The sequence below is a fragment of the Monodelphis domestica genome, chromosome 1, assembly GCF_027887165.1.
Source record: "Monodelphis domestica isolate mMonDom1 chromosome 1, mMonDom1.pri, whole genome shotgun sequence".
Classification (NCBI taxonomy): Eukaryota; Metazoa; Chordata; class Mammalia; order Didelphimorphia; family Didelphidae; genus Monodelphis; species Monodelphis domestica.
In genome coordinates this window covers 420069848-420093402 of record NC_077227.1, presented here as the reverse complement: position 1 = coordinate 420093402, position 23555 = coordinate 420069848, and the positions used below count along the sequence as shown (strand labels likewise).

General features: G+C 35.5%; 1 protein-coding gene across 4 annotated transcripts in view; it reads left to right on the top strand.

The window, feature by feature from the left end:
- Positions 1-23555, top strand: part of CDK5RAP2 (CDK5 regulatory subunit associated protein 2) — a 176403-nt gene that overhangs the window by 45965 nt on the left and 106883 nt on the right. For all 4 annotated transcript variants that reach the window (XM_007474549.3, XM_007474550.3, XM_007474552.3 and 1 more), the window contains 8 exons: positions 2496-2606; positions 13287-13363; positions 15229-15352; positions 16694-16848; positions 20169-20331; positions 21378-21431; positions 22291-22410; positions 23094-23186. In XM_007474549.3, the coding sequence (XP_007474611.2) occupies positions 2496-2606; positions 13287-13363; positions 15229-15352; positions 16694-16848; positions 20169-20331; positions 21378-21431; positions 22291-22410; positions 23094-23186 (897 nt within the window). The remainder of the gene's footprint in view (positions 1-2495; positions 2607-13286; positions 13364-15228; positions 15353-16693; positions 16849-20168; positions 20332-21377; positions 21432-22290; positions 22411-23093; positions 23187-23555) is intronic.

Sequence of the window (23555 nt, the reverse complement as noted above, 5' to 3'; positions counted from 1 at the left end):
GTATTCTATGGTGAACTGTCAGCTGGACTCAGGAAACAAGGTCGACCAAAGAAAAGATTCAAGGATCAGCTAAAGTCAGACTTGAAGTGGGCTGGCATGACACCAAAGCAACTAGAACTCGCTGCCTCTGACAGTAGCAGCTGGCGAACCCACATTAACCAAGCCGCCACCACCTTTGAAGATGAGCGACATGACGTCTTGCCACTGTGCGTGAACGCTGACACCAGGCCACAACCGCACCTCCCATAACAACTGGCGTCCCATACCCCATGTGCCACTAACTCTGCGCCTCAGCCTTTGGACTCTAAAGCCACATGAGGGTACACCATAGATGAAACTACACAAAGACAATGGTCATTCTCGATCACCGAGAGATTACTATATATTAGTCATCCTCCTAATTGCTGTCCCCTCTTTACTTGATCTTTCTACCTCAAAGGGGGTACTCCTACACTCCTCTTTTGTGGGGTGACCCTGAATTGCAGTTCCTTCTCCTTGATTAAAAACCCTTGTTGCCAAATTAGTAGTCCTCTTTATTTTCAGGTTGACATTTGGAGTTACCTTTGCAGATGTTTTATAATCTTTAACAAGTTGGATTATCTATTTTGTTTCATTAATATTTTTATAATTGAATACCAGATGGTGTTGGTAATTTTTACTTTATAATTTGAATTTTGGCAATATATTTCCCTTTTTAATAATTTTCTTTGATACTTTTTGTCTGTGTGCTCTAACTTTGGTTATTTAAATATCTATGGTATTACATAAGATCTAAAAATTGATTTGGGTATATTGCTATCTTTAATATTTTGACTTGACCTAGACATGAATAATTAACTCCATTTCTTTCTTTCTTCCTTTTTGTTATTGTTGTTCAGTTGTGTCTGACTCTTGGCAACTCCATTTGGGGTTTTCTTGGCAAAGATGCTAGAGTGCTTTGCCGTTTCCTTTTCTAGCTCATTTGACAGATAAGGTAACTGAAGCAGGCCAGGATAAGTGATTTGCTAAGGTTCACCCAGCTTGTAAGCATCTGAGGTTGCATTTGAACTCAGGTCTTCCTGACTTTAGGTCTGGTACTCTATCCACTGCTTTATCCTGCTGCTCCTTTTCTTTCTTTGTTTTTGCAAATCATTTCATAGTTGTCTTCATATAAAGTTTATTTGTGTTTTGATAAATTAAATCTCTAGTATTTGAGATAGTTTGTCATTATTGTAAATGGGGATCAGAGGTTAAAACTACTTTAAAAATTTATTCATGTATTTATATTGCATATTTATGTTTATTATAGCTCCCTTCTCACTCCAACTACCCAGTGGACAGTAAAACAAAACCAAATCCTCTTAACAAACATGCATAGTCCAGCAAAACACACTCCCTCATTGGCCTTATCCAAAAATACATGGCTCATTCTGTATTTTAGTTGTCACCTTGTTGGCAGGAGGTAGATATTGTGATTACTCTTCAGTCCTCTAGACTTATGGTTTATGATTGTATAAATCAGAATTTGCAAGCCTTTCCAAGTTGTTTTTCTCTATGATGTTATTGTTTAAATTTTTCTCCTAGATTATCTAACTTTATTCTGCTTCAGGTTATAGATACCTTCCCAGTTTCCTTGAAAACTGACCATTTTGTCATTTCTTTGACATAATAAAATTCTATCACATGCATATACTATGCTTTGTTTGTCCATGCCCCAATAGGTGGGTATTTCATTAGTTTTCACGTTTCTCTCTTGTTGCTTAATCCCAGAGACCCCTTCTTCTCTTTCTTGAAATATTTTGAAAACCTGTAGTTTCCTCCTCCCTGGGTCTGAATTCTTTCTTTTAGAGGAAATAACAATTTTACTGAGCATATTAACCCATTTGATTTTCAGGGGTATGATATAACTATCCTCTTTGGCTTTTAAGGGTTAACAATCTTCATCAGAAAATTTTACTGCAAAGGTTTCATTACTTTTCTTCTAATTTAACTGCTTTAATGTAAAATTTTTCATATCAAAATTGTCCATTTTACTTTTCGTGATCCTCACTCTTTAGTTAAAAACTTCTGTATATTTATCTAAAAGGTAATTTCTTTTCCCTTTAATTTGCTTTTGTGTTAACTTTAAATCTAAGTTTTGTCTCCACTTGAAGTTTGTAGTATGAAGTAAAAGATGTTAAATTTAGACCAGTTTCCACCAAACTACTTTCCATAAAACTATCTTTGCATGTAATGCAAGACTTATTTCTTTATATAAAACTCTTTGATTCATAGAAAATGTGATTAGAGATTAGAAATGTGATTAGAATTTGAGATTAGGACTGTTCTATTGGAATGAATGGAAACAGAATAAGTTTATCTTAATAATAACTTTGAACTAATTAGTACCTTTTAAATGGTGTCTAATCATCTAAATATCTAAAGAATTCAAGAGGTCAGCAGAATTCTCTCCCTAGGCACAAATAGTCTACCTTGATTTACCTACTTGAGAAAACACATTTATTTTTCTGCTACAGCAAATCACAGACTTGAAGAAAGAAAATTTCAACTTGAAGCTTCGCATCTATTTCCTTGAGGAAAGGATACAGCAGAAATTTGACAGTCCCAATGAAGATGTCTATAAAATTGTAAGTTTTTGAAACTGAAAATTTTCATTTTTTTCTTATAGTTAATTTAACCAGATATTTCTGCTTGATTAATATTTGTTCCCTGAATTAGTATATAGTTCTATACCCCGATTCTCATTTTATTTTATTATGGACAGCTTGAAGAGATTACCATGACCTTAATATTAAACACCCATATGGAAGATTAATTTTAATTTATCGAGGGTTTTTTTTGTGCAGAGTAAAGTAAAACAAGACATAGAAGTGCCTTCTGATCCTCATTTTTTTCTCTTATGTCTTTCCCTAATTATTTGCTATATTTTACTGAGGCTTCCTGCAGAAGCCTTTATTTAAGATTGTGGCAGTGTCAGTTTTTCCATTATGCAACACTTCTTTATTCCTTGTGCACTTATAACTGTAACAGAAATTGGCTCTTGTCTGAAAGTTTGACCCTGAGGTCTCCTATTGAGAACAAACTTCTCTTACAGGATCCAGAAAAAAAAAAAGAAAGCTCTTGGCTGTCTTGAAAAGAAACAAGTACAAACTGTATTTCAGGGTGCATTTCTTTGTCTTTTTCTAGCAGAGAATTAGCCTTATCTCTGGGAATTATTCCTTCTTTTCACTTTAGAAATTAGAATCAGTAGAAATTTCTGAAGGAGAAAATAAACCCTTTTATTGAGTTTTTACCAATTAACTCTAAATTGATCTCTTGAAGAGAGAGTTTATTTGCCCCATCCATTAAAAAAAAAAAATCCTTGTTTTTGAAGACTTTTCCCCTCTTCCTTTCATAAGTTTGCTGCTGCTGCTTTTTTTTTTAACCCTTACCTTCTGTCTTAGATTGATACTAAGTATCTTTTCCAAGATAGAAGAACAATAGGGCTATGCGGTTGCGGTTAAGTGACTTGCCCAGGGTCACACAGCTAGGAGGTGTCAGAAACAAACAAACCCATAGTCCCTGTCCTCAAAGAACTTACATTCTAATGAGGGAAGATTTACACAGATAAGGAAGGTCATGACCAAAGGTAGGTATTTTCAAAGGAAGAGGATAGTGAGTGGAGTCATAAAGCACTGATTGACTATGACTTTTTCAGGAGTGGTGATACTGATTTGATTATTATTGTGAAAACTAGATGTGGAAAGAGGGTCAGATTATGTAAGCCTTAGAGTAGCAGGAAGCTGACCAGAGAGAATGTCTGGATATTGTAAGTTATGGTTAATTTTCATTAATCCAGAGCCTTGGTGTTCATTAATCTGATGACTGTGGTGGGACTGTCTTAGGTTAATTATGGGGACTTTTTGCTTTTTTAAAGCTCTTGGCCCCAGGGTAGGAACTGCAGAGCCTGAATTGGTGAGGTAAGATGACTAGAGAGCAACTAACTTGGAGAGCTTATGACTTCCCAAACATCACAGATCTAATATACCTCAGGGCCAGGATTTGAGCCTTTGAGCCCAAGTCTTTTGAATTAAAGACCAGCTCTCTTTCCATGATACATTTAAAAGCAGGTTGGGGTTGTGATACAAAATTATATTTTAAAAATAAAATAATTTTAATAAAAAATTTCAAATAAGATGTCTGTTTTTTGAGAGACATGGTTGAACTGTACATCTAGTCAGTAATTAAATAATTTATTAAGAACATTTTACGTGCCTGGTACAGTTCTACATTCTCCAGATACAAAGAAAGACAAAAGGTATTTGATGCTGTTAAAGTGGAGGAGACAATAGACAAACAACTACCTACAGACAAGATAAATGGAGCAGGTAGGTGGCTCAGTGGATAGAGTGCTAGGCTTGGAGTTTGGAGTTCTTCAGTTTAAATTTGACCATAGACACTTCCAAGGTGTATGAACCTGGGAAAGTCACTTAACTCCATTTGTGTGTAGCCTTTGTCGAGTTAAAAAAAAAATCCCCAAATCAAGATATATACAGAATAAACTGTAAATAATCAGTAGAAGGAAGGTACTATAATTAAGTGCCACTGGGTGACATTTTAACTGGGACTTGAAGAAAGCTAAGAGGTGATGATGCATTTCAGGCATGGGGACAGCTAGTGAAAATACAAAGAGTCAGTAGATGGAGTATCTTTGTACAAAGAACATCAAGGAGCACAATGTCACTGGATTGAAGAATATGTGGTGGGGCGTGGGGTGTAAGAAGTTCAGAAAACTGGTGGTGGTGGTGAAGATTGTGGAGGACTTAGAATGATAAACAGATTTTATATTTAGTCCTGGAGGTGATAGGGAGCCCATGGGGTTTATTAGGTATAGGGGAGTGGCATGTGTGTGACATCTTCAGGCCTGCACTTTAAGGAGTTCCCTTTGATAACTGAGTGAAGGACAGACAAGAATGAGGAAGGACCTGGCAGAGAGATCCACTGGCAGGTTTTTGTACTAGACCAGGAATGAGATGATGAGGGACTGTGGGGGGTTAAAGGAGAGAAAAGGCATGTGGGAGGGATATTATGAAGGTAAAATTGTGAGGTCTTATCACAGTTTGGATATTGAGAATGAGAAAGTGAGAGATTGAGGATGACAGGTTTTGAGCCCGGGTTACAAGGTAACCTTGACAGAAATAAAGAAGTTTCAGTTTGGAGTGGGAGGAGGGAAGGAATAACAAGCTCATCTAGATTTAATACATTGTATTTCTGTGTTGTTAGAGAATTGGTTTTCAGAGTATGATTTACAGAGCTCTGGGGTCCTGGAGGCTGTTTCAGAGAATCCAAGACCTAAAAACAATTTTCATAATAATATTAAGATGATTTAATTTCTAATATGATAAATTATCTATAGATAAAACCCACATGGCCCTTCCTAATTTTTAAGAGTGTAAAGAGGTCCCAAGATCAAAAAGTTTGAGAATGGTTGAATTATAGCATCAGAAAGCAAAATACCTGCCATTATTATGTGGTTAGCGTTTCCTGTTACATCTTTCTGTTTTTTCCCTAAGTAATGATTTAATATTATACTTTGTACATTTTTTAGAGTCAATACAAGAAACTAGTCTGACCAGTGATTCTATATGATCTGTAGGATCTATGATTCTGTAAAACTTTAAAAAAGATATTGACTATAATTCTCCTTAGTATTTTCTATACAAAGACTATATGATAAATTTTTTTGAATTAGGCTCCTGGGGAGAACAGGAGTCTGCCCATGAGGGCAGGAATCATGTCTTTTCTGACTTTTTATTTTTCTCAGAACCTAGGATAGTAGTTCTGTATATATTATTTACTCAAATCACACCTTAACCAATATCTGAAAAGTTAAATGTCAAGTTGGGGAATTATATTGAATTATACTTATGAAGGGGTATTCCATGTCTAAATTGTCAATATACGATTAAGGCTGAATTAAACCAGAATTTTAATACTAGAAGTCTAGTTCCTTCATTTTATAGATGAGGAAATGAGGCCCAGTGACTGCCTGGAAAGTGGCCTGTCCATTGTCCCGGTAGAACTGAGATTGTGAACAAGCTGTTTTTTTTTTTTTAATCAAACAAACCTAACCTTCTGTCTTAGAATCCATATTAAGTATATCTAAGTCAGAAGAGTGCATAAGGGCAAGGCAATTAAGGTTAAGTGACTTGCCCAGGGTCACACAGCTAGGATGTCTCTGAGGCCAGATTTGAACCCAGTCTTCCTGACTCCAGATCAGGCTCTCCATCCATTGAGCCACTTAGCTACTCCTGTGCAGATTCTTTTTCTTTTTTCTTTTTCAGATGTCTTTATTTTATTTTCTTTATTTATAAAATTTTTCTATATTTTTTTTCCAGTAGCAAATCTACACATAAGTTTTCCAATGTTACATGATTCATGTTGTCTCCCTCCCCTCTGCTCCTCCCCACCCCAGAGTTTTAAAGCACTTTCACTGGGTTTGACATGTATTTTCAATCAAAATCTATTTCCATATTGTTCATTTTTGTAATAGAGTAATCTTTTAAAACCAAACCCCCAAATCATATACCCAGATAAACAAGTGATAATTCATGTGTTTTCTTCTGCAATTCTACTCCAACAGTTCTTTCTCTAGATGTGGACAGCATTCTTTCTCATAAGTCCTTCAGTGTTGTCCCGGATCATTATTAGCTATTAGTAGCAAAGTCTATTATTATATTTGATCGTCCCACAATATTTTAGTTACTGTGTATAATGCTCTTCTGGTTCTGCTTATGTCACTTTGCATTAATTCATGTAGGTCCTTCCAATTCTTATAGAAATTAACCATTTCATCATTTCTTGTAGCATAATAGTATTCCATCACCATTGTATACCCACAATTTGTTCAGCCATTCCCCAATTGAGGGACATCCTTTCATTTTCCAATTTTTTGGCCACCATAAAAAGTGCAGCTATAAATATTTTTGTATGAATAGTTCTATCCCCATTAAAAAAAAACAAAACAAAACCTCTTTATGATACAGATATAGTAGTGGTATTGCTGAATCAAAAGGCATGCATTCTTTTAAAACCCTTTGGACATGGGGCAGCTTGGTGGCTAAGAAGATTGAGAACCAGGCCCAGAGATGGGAAGTTCTGGGTTCAAACCTGGCCTCAGACACTTCCCAGCTGTGTCACCCTGGGCAAGTCACTTGACCCCAATTGCCTAGCCCATACCACTCTTTGCCTTTGAACCAATACACAGTATTGATTCCAAGATGGAAGGTAAGGGTTTTAAAAAAACCAAACCAAACCCTTTGATCATAATTCCAAATTGCCTTCCAGAATGATTGGATCAATTCACAATTCCACCAGCAATGCATTAGTGGCCCAATTTTGGCACATCTCCTCCAAAATTTGTTATTTTTCTTTTCTGTCATATTGGCTAGTCTTCTAGGTATGAGGTGTTACCTCAGAATTATTTTGATTTGCATTTCTCTAATGAGGAGGGATTTAGAACACTTTATATGATTATTAATAGTTTTGATTTCTTTATCCAAAAACTGCCTATTCATATCCCTTGACCATTTGTCAATTGGGGAATAACTTGGTTTCTTATAAAATTGACTTAGTTCTTTATATATTTGAGAAATGAGACCTTTATCAGAGAAATTTGTTATAAAATGCTTTTCCAGGTTTGTTGCTTCCCTTCAAATCTTGGTTGCATTGGTTTTGTTTGTACAACCCCTTTTTAATTTAATATAATCAAAATTATTCTCTTTTAAAAATTTGGAGTATTTTTCCAAAGTTCCAATATTCTTCCTTCTCCCTTCCTGGAGCTGACAAGCAATTCCCCTGAGTTATACATGTATCATTGTTCAAAGCCTATTTCTGTGTTATTCATATTTGCAGTAGAGTGGTCTTTTAACATCACAACCCTAATCATATCCCCATCAAACTATGTGATTGATCATATGTTTTTTCTCCTGTGTTTTTGCTCCCTCAGTTCTTTTTCTGGATGTGGATAGTGTTCTTTCTCTTAAGTTCCTCTGGATTGTCCTGGGTCATTACATTGCTGCTAGTAGAGAAGTCCATTACATTTGATTGTGCCACAACGTATGAGTCTCTGTATAATGTTCTCCTGGTTCTGATCCTTTCCCTCTGCATCAATTCCTGGAGCTCTTTCCAAAAATTATTCATTTTATATCTTGTAATATTCTCTGTCACTTGCTTGGTCTTAAAATCTTCTCCTCTCCACAGATCTGACAGGTAGACTATTCTAGGTTCACTTGATTTACTTATAATATCACTGTTTAAATCATATGTCCATTTTGAACTTGTCTTGGTATAGGGTATGAGATGTTGATCTAAACCTACTTTTTGCCATACTGTTTTCCAGTTTTCCTAGCACCTGTGCAGATCCTTAAAGCAATGTTCTGGTCATAGCACATTGTGAATTTTAGATTTTCTCTATTTTGCTTAGTTTTAGGAATTCTAGCAACCAGGAATGTATATACCCCACTTAAGGATTAACTGTGAGGAGGATGGCCTATGATGGACATGTGCTAGCACATGACAAATCAGAAACAACTGACAGACCCCCTGGGCTGTCTGAAGTCAAGCTTAAACTACCATTGGTACATGTGAGACCCAGGAAATGATGTAAAGAATGGTCTATATATTTTGCATCACTTCCTCTGCTCTCACTCATGTAGCTCGTGGCAGGGTGGTTTGCATCTTGGCGGTTTGGGGTTTGTGGCTTGCTGGTGAGGTGACTGGGAGAAGTTGCTTGGTGAGTGGTTTAGGCCGATTCCTTTTTCCTTTACCTCCTAAAACACTATCCTCCTAGGAGACCCCTCATCTTGGAGGAGACCTCGTGGCTGGTAGCCAAGCTAGATTGAGAAGGCTCCTTGGCCAAGGCCTCTGAACTCTTGCCTGGCTCAGCCTGGGTTGGAACAGTTTAAAATATTTTTCCTCTCTCTTCTTCTTAATTTCTTCCCTCGATTGTAATTAAACCACCATAAAATTCCCAAACTGATTTGAGTATTTTATTGGGATTGAATTAATCCCTGGTGACCACTAGTATAATATATTCAATCAATAATCCCTAATTTTACCCCTCACAACACTCAATGTATTCCTTATTGCTAGAGAATCATAACACCTTAGATTCTGCTTCTTGGATTGTGTCTTATGCCACATGTTCTTATGTTCTTTAAAACTTGATTGATTAAATTTAGTGTTTATCAACAGTGACATTGGTTCACTTTACATAACCTTACATAGCTCTTTGGAAAAGAAAGTTTACATTTCTTCATTTGTTAATATGAATTTAATTTTTAACATTTCATATTTTAGCTCTTTTTAGGTAGTACCTTGGAAGTAAGTTTGGTTCTAGCCAAGAGAGAATTACATATTCCTAAATGTTTAGATTCATATCACATCTACAAGGTCTGGGACTTATTTCTTCTGACCTCTGGAGCAGTTTGAAAAGATGCCAGTTCATAAGAACAGAGTCAGTATAATAGAATGAGATAACAAATATAAAGTGCTTTGCAAACCTTAAAGTATAATCTAAATGGTAGCTTTTTGCTATTTATGATAGAAGAGATTTGGGTTTGAGTTGCAGTTCTGTTGCTCCTTGTATGAGCATAACCAGTTAGGTCATGTGGTCCAGTCCTTTCGTTTTATAGGTCAGGAAACTGAAGCCCAGGGGGGTTACCTGACTTTTCATATTCATAGGAATCCGTATGTGAGAAATCAATTTTGAATTCAAGTCCTCTGACTTCAGATAAAGTTTTCTTTCCACTTTGATAACATTTCCTCATGGGAACTCTATGGCATAATAGGCAAGTTCTGGAAGTTAAGAAACTGTGGTTCTAGTCCTGACTATTGTGGGATCCTAGGCAAGTGTTTAACTTTCAGTTTTGTGATCTTTAAAATAAAAGGGCTCAAATTTGGTGATCTAAAGCCCCCTTTCCACTTTAATGTTTCATGTTCTAAGATTGTATATTCTAGCGTCCCTCCTCAGTTTAATAGTCTTTGTTCTGTGATCCCTTTGTGCCACAGTATTCTATTTCTCAAGGCTTGGATCTTACCTTGGAGGTTGTGTTGAATTTAAAGTCCTTCATAAAGAAACTTTTGTCTTTGATTCTGAGGAGAATGAAGATACAAGCTTGTCATGTTCAGCACTGTGTCAGCTGTTGCTTTTCCAGTTATACCATCATTGGTCTCTGTCATTTTCAGTTCATATCATCCTCCTTAGTGTCTTAGGTCTGTCTGCTTTGAGTCTAATGGGACTTATTTTGCTCTTAAATCAACTATTGTCTTTTAAATGAAGGCAACTTTGGAAACTTTTTGCTGGTCAAGGTTGTCTTTTCCTATGCTTTTATCTCATTCCAGAACACTTTACAGACCTCTCATTTGTCCTTGTATTTCATTTTATATTATATTTCCCTTCTTCCTTTCCTTCCCTTTTTTCCTTTCCCACTACCTCCCTCCCTTCTTTCCTTCCTCTTTTCTTCCCTCTTTTCCTTTCTCTACATTTTTATTTCATTAAATATTACCTAATTACATGTAAACTTTTTTATAACATTTATTTAAAAAAAATTTGAGTTTTAAATTCCTTCCTTCACCTCCCTCTTCCCTTCCTTGAGAAAGAAAGCATTTTGATACTATTTATACATGTTATTGCTAATTATATTTTCATATTAGCCATGTTGCAAAAGAAAACACATACAAATAAGGAAAATAAAGAAAATAAAGCAAGCTTGCTTCAGTTTGTACTTAGATGATAGTTCTCTCTCTGGAAGTAGATAGAAGTTTTCATCATAGGTCCTTTGGAATTGTCTTGGCTCATTAGACTAGATGATTTGTTTCTTTGTTTCTTCTGTCTCTCTCTCCCTCCCCCCTTCCCCACCTCTCTTTTTAAAATATAATTTTATTCCTGTGAATGGCCAATATGTACACTTATGAATATAATATAGTTCCAGCAGCTAGAGTGAGAAATAATTAAGTTCTTAAGAAAGTTCCAATAACAGTTTATAAGAATAAAACTACAATGTAAAAAGTTGTTATTCATTTTCTTTAGTACATTTAAGAAAATATTATGTATATTCAAAAGCAAAAACAAATTGGGCTAATTTGCAACAATAGAGTATAAATGAAAATGATGTATTTTAAGGTTTTAGTAATAGGAGATTGACACTAGAGTAATATATTTTCTTCTGGCCAAGAATTATTCACATATGTACAATATTTCAGGTAAAATAAAATGTGACACCAAAAATAAAATGTGAACAAAATAAAAAGGGATATCAGGGCATCTAAATATACAAGCTTACTAAACAGTGACTTGCTAGAAAGTGTCTACCTAGCTGCCTTGGACTAGATGATTTCTAAAGTCTATTGATTATCTGATTCCAAATCCATGTCCTTTCTACTAATACTACATAATACAGATAGCTTTATGTTTTTTTTAATATGAAAAACTTTCTGATGCCATTATAGAGAGTATATTTCTCCAAAATAAATAGAAGCTAACATGCATATAGTAAGAGTTAGACTTGAATAACTTAAGATGTTCTTGTGTATTTCATTTTAGATGCTCTTAAGACTTCCAATACAAGATGGGGAAAAGGAAGGACTAGAACTTATTAAGTGCCTACTGTGTGGTAGATGTTGCTGAGTGCTTTATGATACTTCCCTTTATCCTCACAATAACCTTGTGAGGTAGGAAGTGAGAGAAAAGTTTAGGGAGATGGAAAAAAAAAACAATTTATAATTCAGAAATAAAAGTTCCACAGGCAGAAGAGAGAGGGTAAGAGGGGATTTTGATCAATAGAGAAAAGACCCTTGAAACAGGATAGAAAAGTTGCATGAAGTGACATTCTTGTGAAAATTCTCTTTAGTAATTTGATATCAAAAGGACTAAATAGAATTTTGACAAGGTTACATAGTTGGATTGGGAATTGTAGAGGTCTTTCAGGTCAAGGTTTGCTGATTAGACTATTAATCATGATATAATGTGAATGGAATGAAATAATAATTTTTTTCCCTATCAAGCCAAACAGATTTTTTGGGGGGGGGGCTGCTAGAAGTAAACAAAGTTTATAAAACAAATTGTTTTAATAAAAACATGATATAGTTTGAGGAATTTTCTGTTATATTATAGATGTATAGAATGTTAGATTTGAAAGGAGACTTAATGGTCATCTAGTCCATTTCTTGTTTGAAGTATGTTTTTTCTCTTTAGCATCCTTGCTGAGTAGCCTCTTAGTTTATGCTTCTCCTACCTCAAGAAGCAGTGGATTTTATTAATACTGCAGTTGTTTTACCTAAGGATACACACACACACACACACACACACACACACACACACAGATACACATATTACCACTAGAGCACATTGCCATATTTTCTTTTTACTCAGCTCATTCAAATTTTCAGATATTCTTGTATTAATCTCCTTTGTTGAGAGTTATAAGTCTCATACTACGTTTGAATTAGATCATTTTGATTTACTAATGAGCAAAGAAAACTGGATAGAAAACCTGTGTTCATTGCCAATGGATCACAACATACCATTGTGACTTCTTTTGTGTTAGCATTTTGTAATTTTTTTTAAACCTTTACTTGCCGTTTTGGAATCAGTATTGCTTCCAAGGCAGAATAGCAATACGATTCGGGTAACTGGGGTTAAATGACTTGACCAGGTCACAGCTAGAACGTATCTGAGGTGATATCCGAACCCAGAACCTTCTGTTCTTTAGGCCTGCCACCTAGCTGGCCCCATATGATTTTTTTTTAAAGTAGTGGATTAGAGTTCACCAGCCCCCTGAACTTTTTTTTTTAAAGCTTAAGCACATTCCCAGGGCTGTGACAACCATATGCAGGATTGTAAACAACCAGAAGTAATTGCTTTGGAATGGTAAAAACAAACTGCAAAATTGCCCATAAATTTGGTTGGCAAAGGGCAAACAATTTTTAAATCAACTTCACTTGTATGACATTTATATGGTGATGTTTAAATGCTTTAGTTTTTAGAAGCTTGGGAAATTTACATGATTATCTTGAGACGTGAGAAATTTCAATCTTTTTCTTGATAGAATCTTTAATAAATTCTCTTTCTAGTGTACCCTTAGGCTAATGAGGTTTTGCAAATACCTTCTGCCTATCATAAGTGATGCATATAGTGAATATATATGTAATATCTATATGTAATATCTATCTATATATATATTTGAAACATTGCTCCATGAATGGGTTTTGTGTATTTTTCTCAAATTTTTACAATGTACTCTTTCCCTTTGAAATTTGTCTTGAAGAACATTGAGCTGAAAGTGGAGCTGGAAAGCTTGAAACGTGAACTGCAGGAGAGGGAGCATCTCCTTATCAAAGCCTCGTAAGTGCTGCCTCATATAAAAGACTTTGTAACCTTTTTATTAATTTTGTGTGTGAAGTCCTGGCCAACCAGATTATAAAGCCTCAGTTTTTCATGTTGTTTATGGAGCACAATAATTAATAATAAATAGATGCTTAACCAAACTTGAATATATGAAAATGCATCTTTTACCTTTGAAATCCAATCCCCTCTATTATGAAATATGGGAATTAAAAGTGGAAAACTTCTTCTAATAGAAGAGGCTAGGAAATTCAGAGTGAGTGTACCAGAGTGTTAAGAGCTAGAAGTGGGTTTTGATTAAGGCTCTGCCACCAACTCCTCTTTTCTTTTTGGAGCTGAGGTGTGTACTTCTTCGATGCCCTGGATCCTAGTTTTCCCACTTGTAAAGTGAGGGAATAGTGTAGTGAGTTGATCTCTAAGGTTCTATATGACTATAACATCTGCTTCTATAATTTTAGGCCTATCAGAAGATATCAATTAATTAGTCAATCAACAAGTATTTACTTATTTAAAAAAAAAACAAAAAACCTTTATATTCCATCTTAGAATCAGTATTGTATATTGGTTCCAAGGCAGAAGAGCAGTAAGGGCTAAACAATGGGGGTTAAGTGCTTTGCCCAGGGTCACATAACTAGGAAATGTCTGAGGCTACATTTGAACACAGGACCACCCATCTCTAGGTCTGGCTCTCAATTCACTGAGCCACATAGCTGCCCCCTCACCAAGTATTTATTAGAAGTACATATTGTGTGCCCTAGGCACTGTTAAGCATTGGTGATACGAAGACAAAGTCAATAGTCTCTGCCCTTTAGGAACTTACATACTCAGTGGTGCAGGGAGATTATCATAAGGAGAAAGACAGGATGATAAAATGATATTAAAGAGCAGTGCAGATGGACCAGCATTTATGGATGAAATGAAGGGATTCTTGTATCAGGTAGAGGTTTGGATTAGATAACAATAGCCAGTAATTTGATTAGTTAATTTTTAATTAAATTTCAAATATTAATAGCTATTTAGTACTTTAAAGTTCATAAGAAATGGAATCACATCTCTATTATATTGATGTAAATATTATTTTCCCCATTTTGTAAATGAGGGATAGTGATGAAATCAGTTGATTATAGTCACATGGTTAGTAAATGAAAGCTTCAAGTATAACTTATTTTCCTGTTTTTCTGATTCCTAAGGTTTTTTACTATATATATTCCATGTATTATGTTACTTCAAAAATTCATCCATTAGGATATAGGTGACAGGTATCACAAAAAATTCATATATTTACTTTATTATGTTTACCATAAACCTGAGTTTAGGGGGTAAGGGGAAATTAAAAATGTTTATAGTATGTTTCTCATGTTTTCATATTCAGCATCATTTTTCTTAAAAAGAAATAAGGATTTTGGCTTGGAATCACAACAACATGGCTTTGGTTCACAATTGCCATTTACCATTAATCAAGCAGAGAACACATTCTTAGTGATCTAGAAGTAATAACTTTGGCATTTTGTGTTTTGAATGACACGTAACTATAGCGTGTAGGCAGAGACTGATTTTGTTTTGTTTGCACAATCTCCTATCTTGTGCCTGAGTGTTGGATACTACTCAAATAGATCGATGGTGCTGTATTTAAAATTCTTTCTTTATAAATTGGCAGAACATACTGCTTTAAACTTGCTTTCATTTCTTTAGATTTATTTTTATTGGTTTTGGCTCAGTTGCTCTCTATTCTAGTTACAAAAGAAACTGTATATGTTCCATTGGAAAGGTGGTTGTTGATACTTCCTGTCTCTAGTCAGCTTGTTCATGGTCAGAATTAGACCCAACCTCTCCTTAATGTTCATGTCTTCTCTACATCTTTGTAGGAAAGCAGTTGAAAGCCTGGCAGAAGGGGGTGGCTCAGAAATTCAGAGGGTGAAAGAAGATGCTCGCAAAAGGTTGCTGCAACTTGAAGACCACCTAACGAGGAAAATCTTTCATTTAGAAGAGGCAAGTGTAAACATCTTTGGGGAGGAGAAAGAATCTAGGATTGCTTTGTAACTTCTGCTTGTTTTTAGTAGTGGCTAGAATTTGAAGATGTAATGATCTATAAAATGAAAAGGTGGGGCTAGATTATCTCTAAAGGTTCCTTCTGTTTCCAACTTCAATTTCTATTAATTGATAGAAGATTACCGTATCATAGGCTTTTGCCTATTTCCTCCATTTAAAATAAATTCTTGAAGCCATTTGCTTTTCCTATTATTTACACTGCCAGAACCAATGTCTGTGTGGGAGAAGATAATACAAGTAGTGATAATGGTTTATTTAGAGTTATGATACATGTTCATATATGTCATTTCATTGATCTTCAAAACAGTCCTCTGGCAGTACAAAACAGTACTAGGTAGTACAAATGTCATTATACCTGTTTAATATGAAATTAAGGCCCAGAGAGTGGAAATGACTGGCCCAGTGTTATACAACCAGTAGGTGGCAGAGCCTTGATTTACTCACAAATCCTCTGACTAAGGGTTTGGATGTTTTCTACACAGTCTCTTAACACTCTTGGACAATGATGGGAGAGGGTGGTCCTTCCCTTTCCTCAGAGTAAGTAGTATAGTTCTCAGTATAGATTTAGAAATGGTTTTGCATAAACACTATTGTCTTTGAGATCATGAGGCAAAACCCTATCTGAGCAGACAGTAGTAATGTGATACATTATAGAGAGTAATACCACATCTTTCATTGTTGCATGTATGGAAGTAGCAAAGAACATTTTGATTAACACTAATGTATTTTCTTGTGTTATAGACCTAGGCTTAGAGTTTTTTCCTTTGGTGATATAAATAATTTCCCTATTGGCTTCCTTGAGCTTTCAGGGGGAGTATGTTGCATTTATCACCACTTAAATCACTGCAGAGATTTGGAAAATGTGGGTTCAGATTCTTTAGTTCCTAGTTACTATGAGGGGGAGAAATTTGTATGTGAATTACTGTGAGGTTCTTGTTTGGAGTTTATTTATAAATATGCAGGTATTGGGGGGAGCATTTCATTCTCATTGAAATTGTAAATATTGATTAGATTTTAAAAAAATTAGAAAAAGAGTTCTTTGTAAGTTAATTGAGTCTATTCCTTTGGAAATGCTTATAACTCTTCAATATATAAGAGGTAATGGAAAAAGTGGCTGGCAAATGTATTTATTACCAGTTCTCACCATGTATATAGTACAATTCAGGGAGGGAGAACTGCTGGAGAAGAAGTCATAAATATTTATATTTTAATCCAATTTCCTTTCAAAATGTTCCCAATTGTATTGAAAAATTGCATTGGATGCATTTAATTTAACTCTAGGACGTTAAAGCAGCCCAGGCAGAAGTGGAAAAGGCCTTTGCAATGGCAGAGAAGGAAAAGGTTCTCAGAATAAGTTTGGAAGAAAAACTTTCGTCTCTGCAGATGGTGCAGCAGGGAGATCTGGAGGAGGCCCTAGCCGAGGAAGAAAAAGACAGGTCTGACCTTTTATCATTCTAATATTTTGAGGCTTCATTTATCCAGCATCAGTAGAGTAGGAGGCATTGTTACACTAATGAATTTCCCTGATAACTGATGTTTTTTAGTACCAAAACTTTATTTGTTACTACTTTGGTTAGAAAGCTTTTGGAAACAGATGCCATTTCCCTGGGGCATTCTTTAAAGTAAAGTGAGCATCCTTTACCTTTTGTGGAGTCCTTTCTATTACTGGTAATTGCATGTGGCTATAATTTTCTGATGCCTTGAGGGGCTAGCAAGCAGCTAAAGCAGTTCTAATAAAGTTTTGGCCCTGGGAATTACATATATCTTAGAAATTAACTTATGTACAATGTGTTCATTAAAATCTACTTTTAGGGGGCAGCTGGGTGGCTCAGTAGATTGAATGTCAGGCATAGAGACGGGAGGTCCTAGGTTCAAATTTGGCCTCAGACACTTCCCAGCTGTGTGACCCTGGGCAAGACATTTAACCCCCATTGCCTAGGCCTTACCACTCTTCTGCCTTGGAGCTAATACACAGTATTGACTCTAAGATGGAAGGTAAGGGTTTATTTAAAAAAAATCTGCTTTTACACTAGATGCCTCAGATTGCTATGCATTGTGGGCTTTTGTTTGTTCTTTGTAGTTTATCTTGTCTCTTGCTGATAGCTGTCATTTGTGACATGGAAATCACTTTAATAGACTGATATATATTAATTTAAGGTCGCCAAGGAATTCATCTATGTAATTCCTAAATGAAAACTCAAGTCAGCAGTCAACCTTTTGGAGTTTTTAATTACAAACAGGAGGAAGAAAGGCATTAGAGAGAGAGAGAGAGAGAGAGAGAGAGAAAGGGGAGAGAAGGGAATAGGACTTAAATACCCCCTCTCCTTAGGAGCCCTTAGATAGCTGAGGCAAAGAAAAGAGATCAGTCCCTATTACTCACTTGACCAAAATGGAGAAACAGTCTCAGGGGCCTCCACCTCCAGACTCCTTCAGAGCAAAAACCTCTTCAGAGCAAAACCTCTCAGAGAAAAAAACTCCTCCCTTGTCCTCAGACCCTGATATCTTTAAGTCAACAATCTAAGTTCCCTCCCCTCAGTTTTCACATCTACCAATCACTGTCCATGTCTCCCCTGTGCCAATTGTGGCTCTAGCTTAACCCAGGACCGCCCAGAGGTCTGCCCCCCTTTGCACATGTCTGTTGAAGGTCATATTCTCAAATAATTAAATCTTGATCTTTGCTGCAGCCCTTCCTAAATCCTGTTACTCTGAGAAGGGTGGAGATTGTAAGTTCCAAGACCTGGTTCTGTCATTCCAAGTATCTCTATTGTATCAATTCTAAAATCAATCATGACTCAAAGAACTTCCTGTTCTATGCTTAAGTATAGGTCAAAGCCCTTTCCATTGTTTAGCAAAAGGTTTCTGTCCTAAAGTAGTCTTAAGTAGGGAGGAGAAGGATCCTCCCATGCCAAAGAGTTTCACATTCCAATAGAGTTCTTCCTATCAGTAGGAATTTTTTTCAAGTATGAAATTTCCCAATGGGGAAATTTCCAACATTCATAAGTCTAAGAAATTTTAAGGTTTACACATTCCTCTCTGACTTAAGTATATATGCTTTTAGTAGTACCCACCCTCCTTTTAATTACTATTCTTAATCTGTGGGCTAGGAGACTACATGATCAAGTTTATCTGAAATGTGTTGCATTTTAGAACAAATGGGCTCTGAAAGGAGGCCTGAGAATCTTGAATATGAACTGTGCTACATAGACTTTGTGATATTTATTTTAGTTCCTCATAGATTTTGTCTTTTATTTTTGGGTCATTCACTGTTTTTCAGATATTTGGAATTGGTGGTCAAGTGACCCCTGAATAAGGAAGGATTTACTTTATGATTATGGTTATTGAATATAAAAAAAATTAATTGTTAACCATTAAATAAAAACTTCAAAAGCATGGGTACTCTCATTTTTGATATGAGAGGCTTTTTTTTTCTTTCAGTTTTTTTTAAATATCTTTGTTGTCAAGGTAAGTAGTTCCTTCCAACTTTTCTGTATTAATGATAAGTTTTGGCATTTATCTAGAGGTCTTTACATTTAGAAAGCACTTTGTACACATCAGCTCATTTTATTCCAATGATATTCTTATGAGGTATGTTGTATTAGTATTTTCTCTGTTTTTAAGATAAAGAAACTGAGAATCAGGGAGTTTGAAGGACCTTTCTCAAGGTCACCCTCTTAGAATATGGCACAACTTGAACTAGAGTCCAGTTCTTCTGATTCCTTTTTCATCATACTGTACTAGCTCCCTGTAGTGACATTGTGTGACTAAGTAATAGCCGGCTGTTGGACCAGAGACAAGATCCTTTGGATTTTGAACATCATGCCCATACCTGTTCTAACATGTCTGTTCTGTATGGTTTTTTGTTGTTTCTTTTAACTGCTCAACCAATGTCTAGGCTTTCTTTTTTCCACTTAAGGAAGTATGCATGTATGTATAAAAGGCCATCATTCTTATGATTATTCTAGAAACAGGACCCTTTTGTGGAGCCTGGTACAGTCCAGGTGCTTGTGGTGCAGAGTAGTTCAAAGTGGAGTGCACTTTCCTATAAATAAGAACCAATTGCTTTGTGACCTCAGATAAGTCCACTTCTCTCTGGACCTTATCTACACATTATTATTCATCTGCACAATATTGGGATTAGACTGAATATTTCCTAAGGTCCCTAGTGACTCTAGCAATCATGCTCTGTTCTAAGGTACCTTCCAACTGTAATGTTTTATATTCTGAAGTTCTCATGTGAGAGATGCAGTATTGACACAATGGGAAAGAATTGGTCTGTATGCCAGGAAGACCTGTGTTTAAGTCCCACCACTGGTAACACTGGCTATATGCAAGTTACTGAACCTCCCAATTCTTCAGGCAACTCTCTAAGATGATAAGTTGCCAAGAAAGTGCTGACCTGCACTGGCAGAGGGAGTTTTCTTACCTTGAAGTTCCCTGTATTAATGAAATCTGAGGTCTAGTCTATTTCTTTTTCTAGTACTTAATTTGTGTTAGAACATGACTATCCTTTCTTTGAAGTTTAAAGCAGTGTCATAGTTAACATGGATTGTTATTCCATCTTCTTTTCCCAGAGTATTTGTCCTAAATGGAACATATTCTGGTCTTTGACCATTTAGCTTTAGACTGTGATTCCATTTATTCTGGTGTTAAGAACTGTCCACGTGAAAGATGTCTGGTACCATTTATTTCTTAGTTACTTTTGTAGCATGGGATGAGCATAGTATAAAATAAATATTTACATCTCATTCTGTTTTAGACTGATAGAAGACTTGAAGCTGTCTTTGAAGAAAAAAGATGCTTTAATTCAGGAACTTGAAGAGGCACAATCTCAAATGGCATCTCCTGATGAGAACTTGTCATCTGGAAAATTCAGAGACCTTAGTGCTGCTTTAAGGGAAGGAAAGAAATTAGAGATAGAGGTAAGGCAGTGAGCCACAAATGGAAACTATTTAGCATTCATGGGTCTTCAGTGATGGATGCATATACATTTCCCATGTTTTGTATGCACACACAGATACATGAATACACAATCTAAATACTGATGGCCACCTGTCAGCTAAAGGGTAGCAGAAATGACCATGTAATTCTGGGAATTGTTAAAAATCAATATATTTGTATTGAATGAGTGTAAGAATAGGCAGCCTTAATATTTGCCATTAAATTTTCCATTATTAATGAATTACTATGGAGGAGTTTTTCAAGTTTTTTTTACTCCCTCTATCCATCTAATTTTCTACAAAAAAAAGTAGTGTATTGTTTTTGACTTCGAGCTAGAAGCAGATATCCTTTATCTGAAGCTTTAGAAGCATTTGTGCAAAAAATGTGTAATAAAAAAGAGTGACTTGGAAAGTTCAAGTCTTAGCTATGACCTTCTGTTCTTGTACAATGGAGAGTACCTCATACAACTTGCAATACATTTAAAGTTGATTGATTATCTGTAATATTTGTTTAGTTTTTCTGTTTCTATATTAAGAAAGACCATTGACCTATCAAGTGTACATTTTTAGCATTATAGATTAGATTTAGTTAGAACTCTTAATGGTTTAGAATGTTGTTCCTATGATAAGTTACTTTTAATTTTTTTCCTTGAACTTATAAGTTACTTTTAATTTTTTTCCTTGAACTCACTTTTGTATTCCTCACAATCTTTCATCTGTCTTTTTATTTATGCCCTCTGGGGCTGAATAAGCCAGAATCAGTGATCATTTTATGTCACACCTTGCTCTTTGTGTCAGCTCATTTTTCCCCTGCTTTGTTTTTGAACTTCGTTAACTTGACTGGAGGGACTGGATAATAGGGCAGGGAGAAACAGGTACACTTGTTTTAATGGGACCCAAATGAAATGTCACAAATTAAGTATGTAAGGCTTTATACTAATTGATTATGATGTTTAATGAGAATACTTCTGGAGGAATTGATTTTAGTGCATTTTTCTTTGGAGTTAACATGTATTTTGTTTTGTTAGGCTATTCAAATGGAACTGAGAGATGAGAGAAACTGCTTTGAAAAGAAAATCTTGGTATGTTTAAATCATATTTTAATTAATCAATAGTTCATAAAATTGTAAGTGCCTTATTTCTTAGTCTAAATATAAATGTCTAAGTTAAAATCTGATCAAATTCATTGTGTACTCTGCCATAACCAGACTAAGTCATTTTTAAGTACTGTGTTTGAGAAGAGATATTGACAAACTAAAGTGTGACTAGGAATGTGGTGGGGGAATTTGGAACCATGTCATGAGGACTAACTGAAGAAAATGAAGATGTTTTGTTAAGGGAGCCTGAGGATGGAAAGGAGAGAGAGAGATTTATTAAGTACATAGTTTTGTCCAGGCAAAACTTTGCAAATATTATCTCATTTGGTCCTCACAATAACCCTGTAATATTGGCACTATTATCATCTCTATTTTACAATTGGAAAAACTGATACAGAGATTAGGTAACTTGCTCAAGTTCACATACTCATTAAGTGTCTGGGACCATATTTGAATTCAGATCTTTCTGACTAGGCCCAAGTACTCTATCCACTGTAGCACTTAGCTGCCTTGATGTTTCAGTTGTGTCCGACTCTTTCTGACCCCATTTGGGGGTTCCTTGATGTGGTTTGCTATTTCCTTCTTCAGTTCATTTTAAAGGTGTGGAAACTGAAGCAAACAAGGTTAAGTAATCTGCCCAGGGTCACACATATAGAAAAGGTCTGAGGCCAGACTTGAATTCATAGAACTGAGTCTTCCTGATGGTTTCATTTTGGATGCATTAAACACAATTCAATATGAATGAAATAGAATAATTGCAATTAAATATATGTTTAAAAATGTATTAACAATGCATTATGGTTAAGCCTTGTCAACTTAGTGAATTTTTTTAAATCTAATTTAGGTTCTTCAGGAGGACATAAGGGAAAAAGATAAAGAAATTGCTCTTGAAAAGAAAAATGGTTTGAAGAGGGATAAAACAATTCAGGGTCTAACTGTGGCCTTAAAAACAAAAGATAAAGAGGTATGGCCCTGTATTTTAATTTAGATTTATTCAGGATAGCTACTATAAATGAAAATGATTGCTTTTAGCCTATCTCATCTTGTTTTTTCATCTTTGTATAAAAAGTATATGACAGAACTAGAGTGTTGAGTGTAGAGGCATTAGAACAAAGCATGGGAATTTTTGTCCATTAGTAATTTCTATAAGAGTGGGTACTGGTTAAGCCATCTGGGGATTGACATAAAAGAATTACCACGTAGGCTACACCTTGGCAGTATGATACCCATTTTGGAATATTTGAAAACAGAAATTCATTCCATTTACAAGATGATATTTCACTGCCTCTGGGGTTTAGGATGGTATATTGCTGGTGTCATTATGCCTTGCTCTTTTCTATTGTATGGAGCTTGATCTGTGGATTGTCTTTCCCTGAGACCATTGACTATTCTTTGTGTAGCTTACCTTATAAAGAACCTGTTTTGCAGATAGGGAAATTTTTTATTTATTCAGCATAGTATAATATATAATTTACCATTAAGTACCATTTTTTTTCCTGGGGCATAACAGCTAACTAGGCTTATGTACAATAACATCTATTATAGTTACAGAGGACTATTCAGGGAAGAATTTGTTGGGGGGTAGAATATAATTAGATTCTTCCTTTGGTTTTCTTTTTTTTCTTCTTATGTCTTATTTCCTGAAAGACTGAAGAACTTACATCCAGAATTGAAGAGCTGACTACTTCCTTGGCTAAAGCAAGAGAAGCTACCCACAGTGCCCAGATAGAAAAAATCAAGGTAAGCTGTTGTTAAGAAAACTCCCTTACTGGTTAGGTTAACAATTGATTTTCATTTTATACACAGAGACAAGCAATATTTTATAGTGCAGATGTGTCAGACATGCTGTGTGAAGGATACATACAGCCCACAAAACCTCTGGGTGCCATTGGAAGCAGATTAAACTGTAATTGGGAAATACTTAACAAAATTAAAATATAATAAAATATAGATAACATTACATTTTAAAAATAACTATGTGTCCTGCAGGAATTCCTAGGTATAGATTTGTGGCCCATGTTTCTATTTGTGCTTGACCACACTTGTCCCTGGAGCCAGAAGACTGAGCCTATGGTCTTCTGACATGGAGACTATAGTGTCAGATAGGCC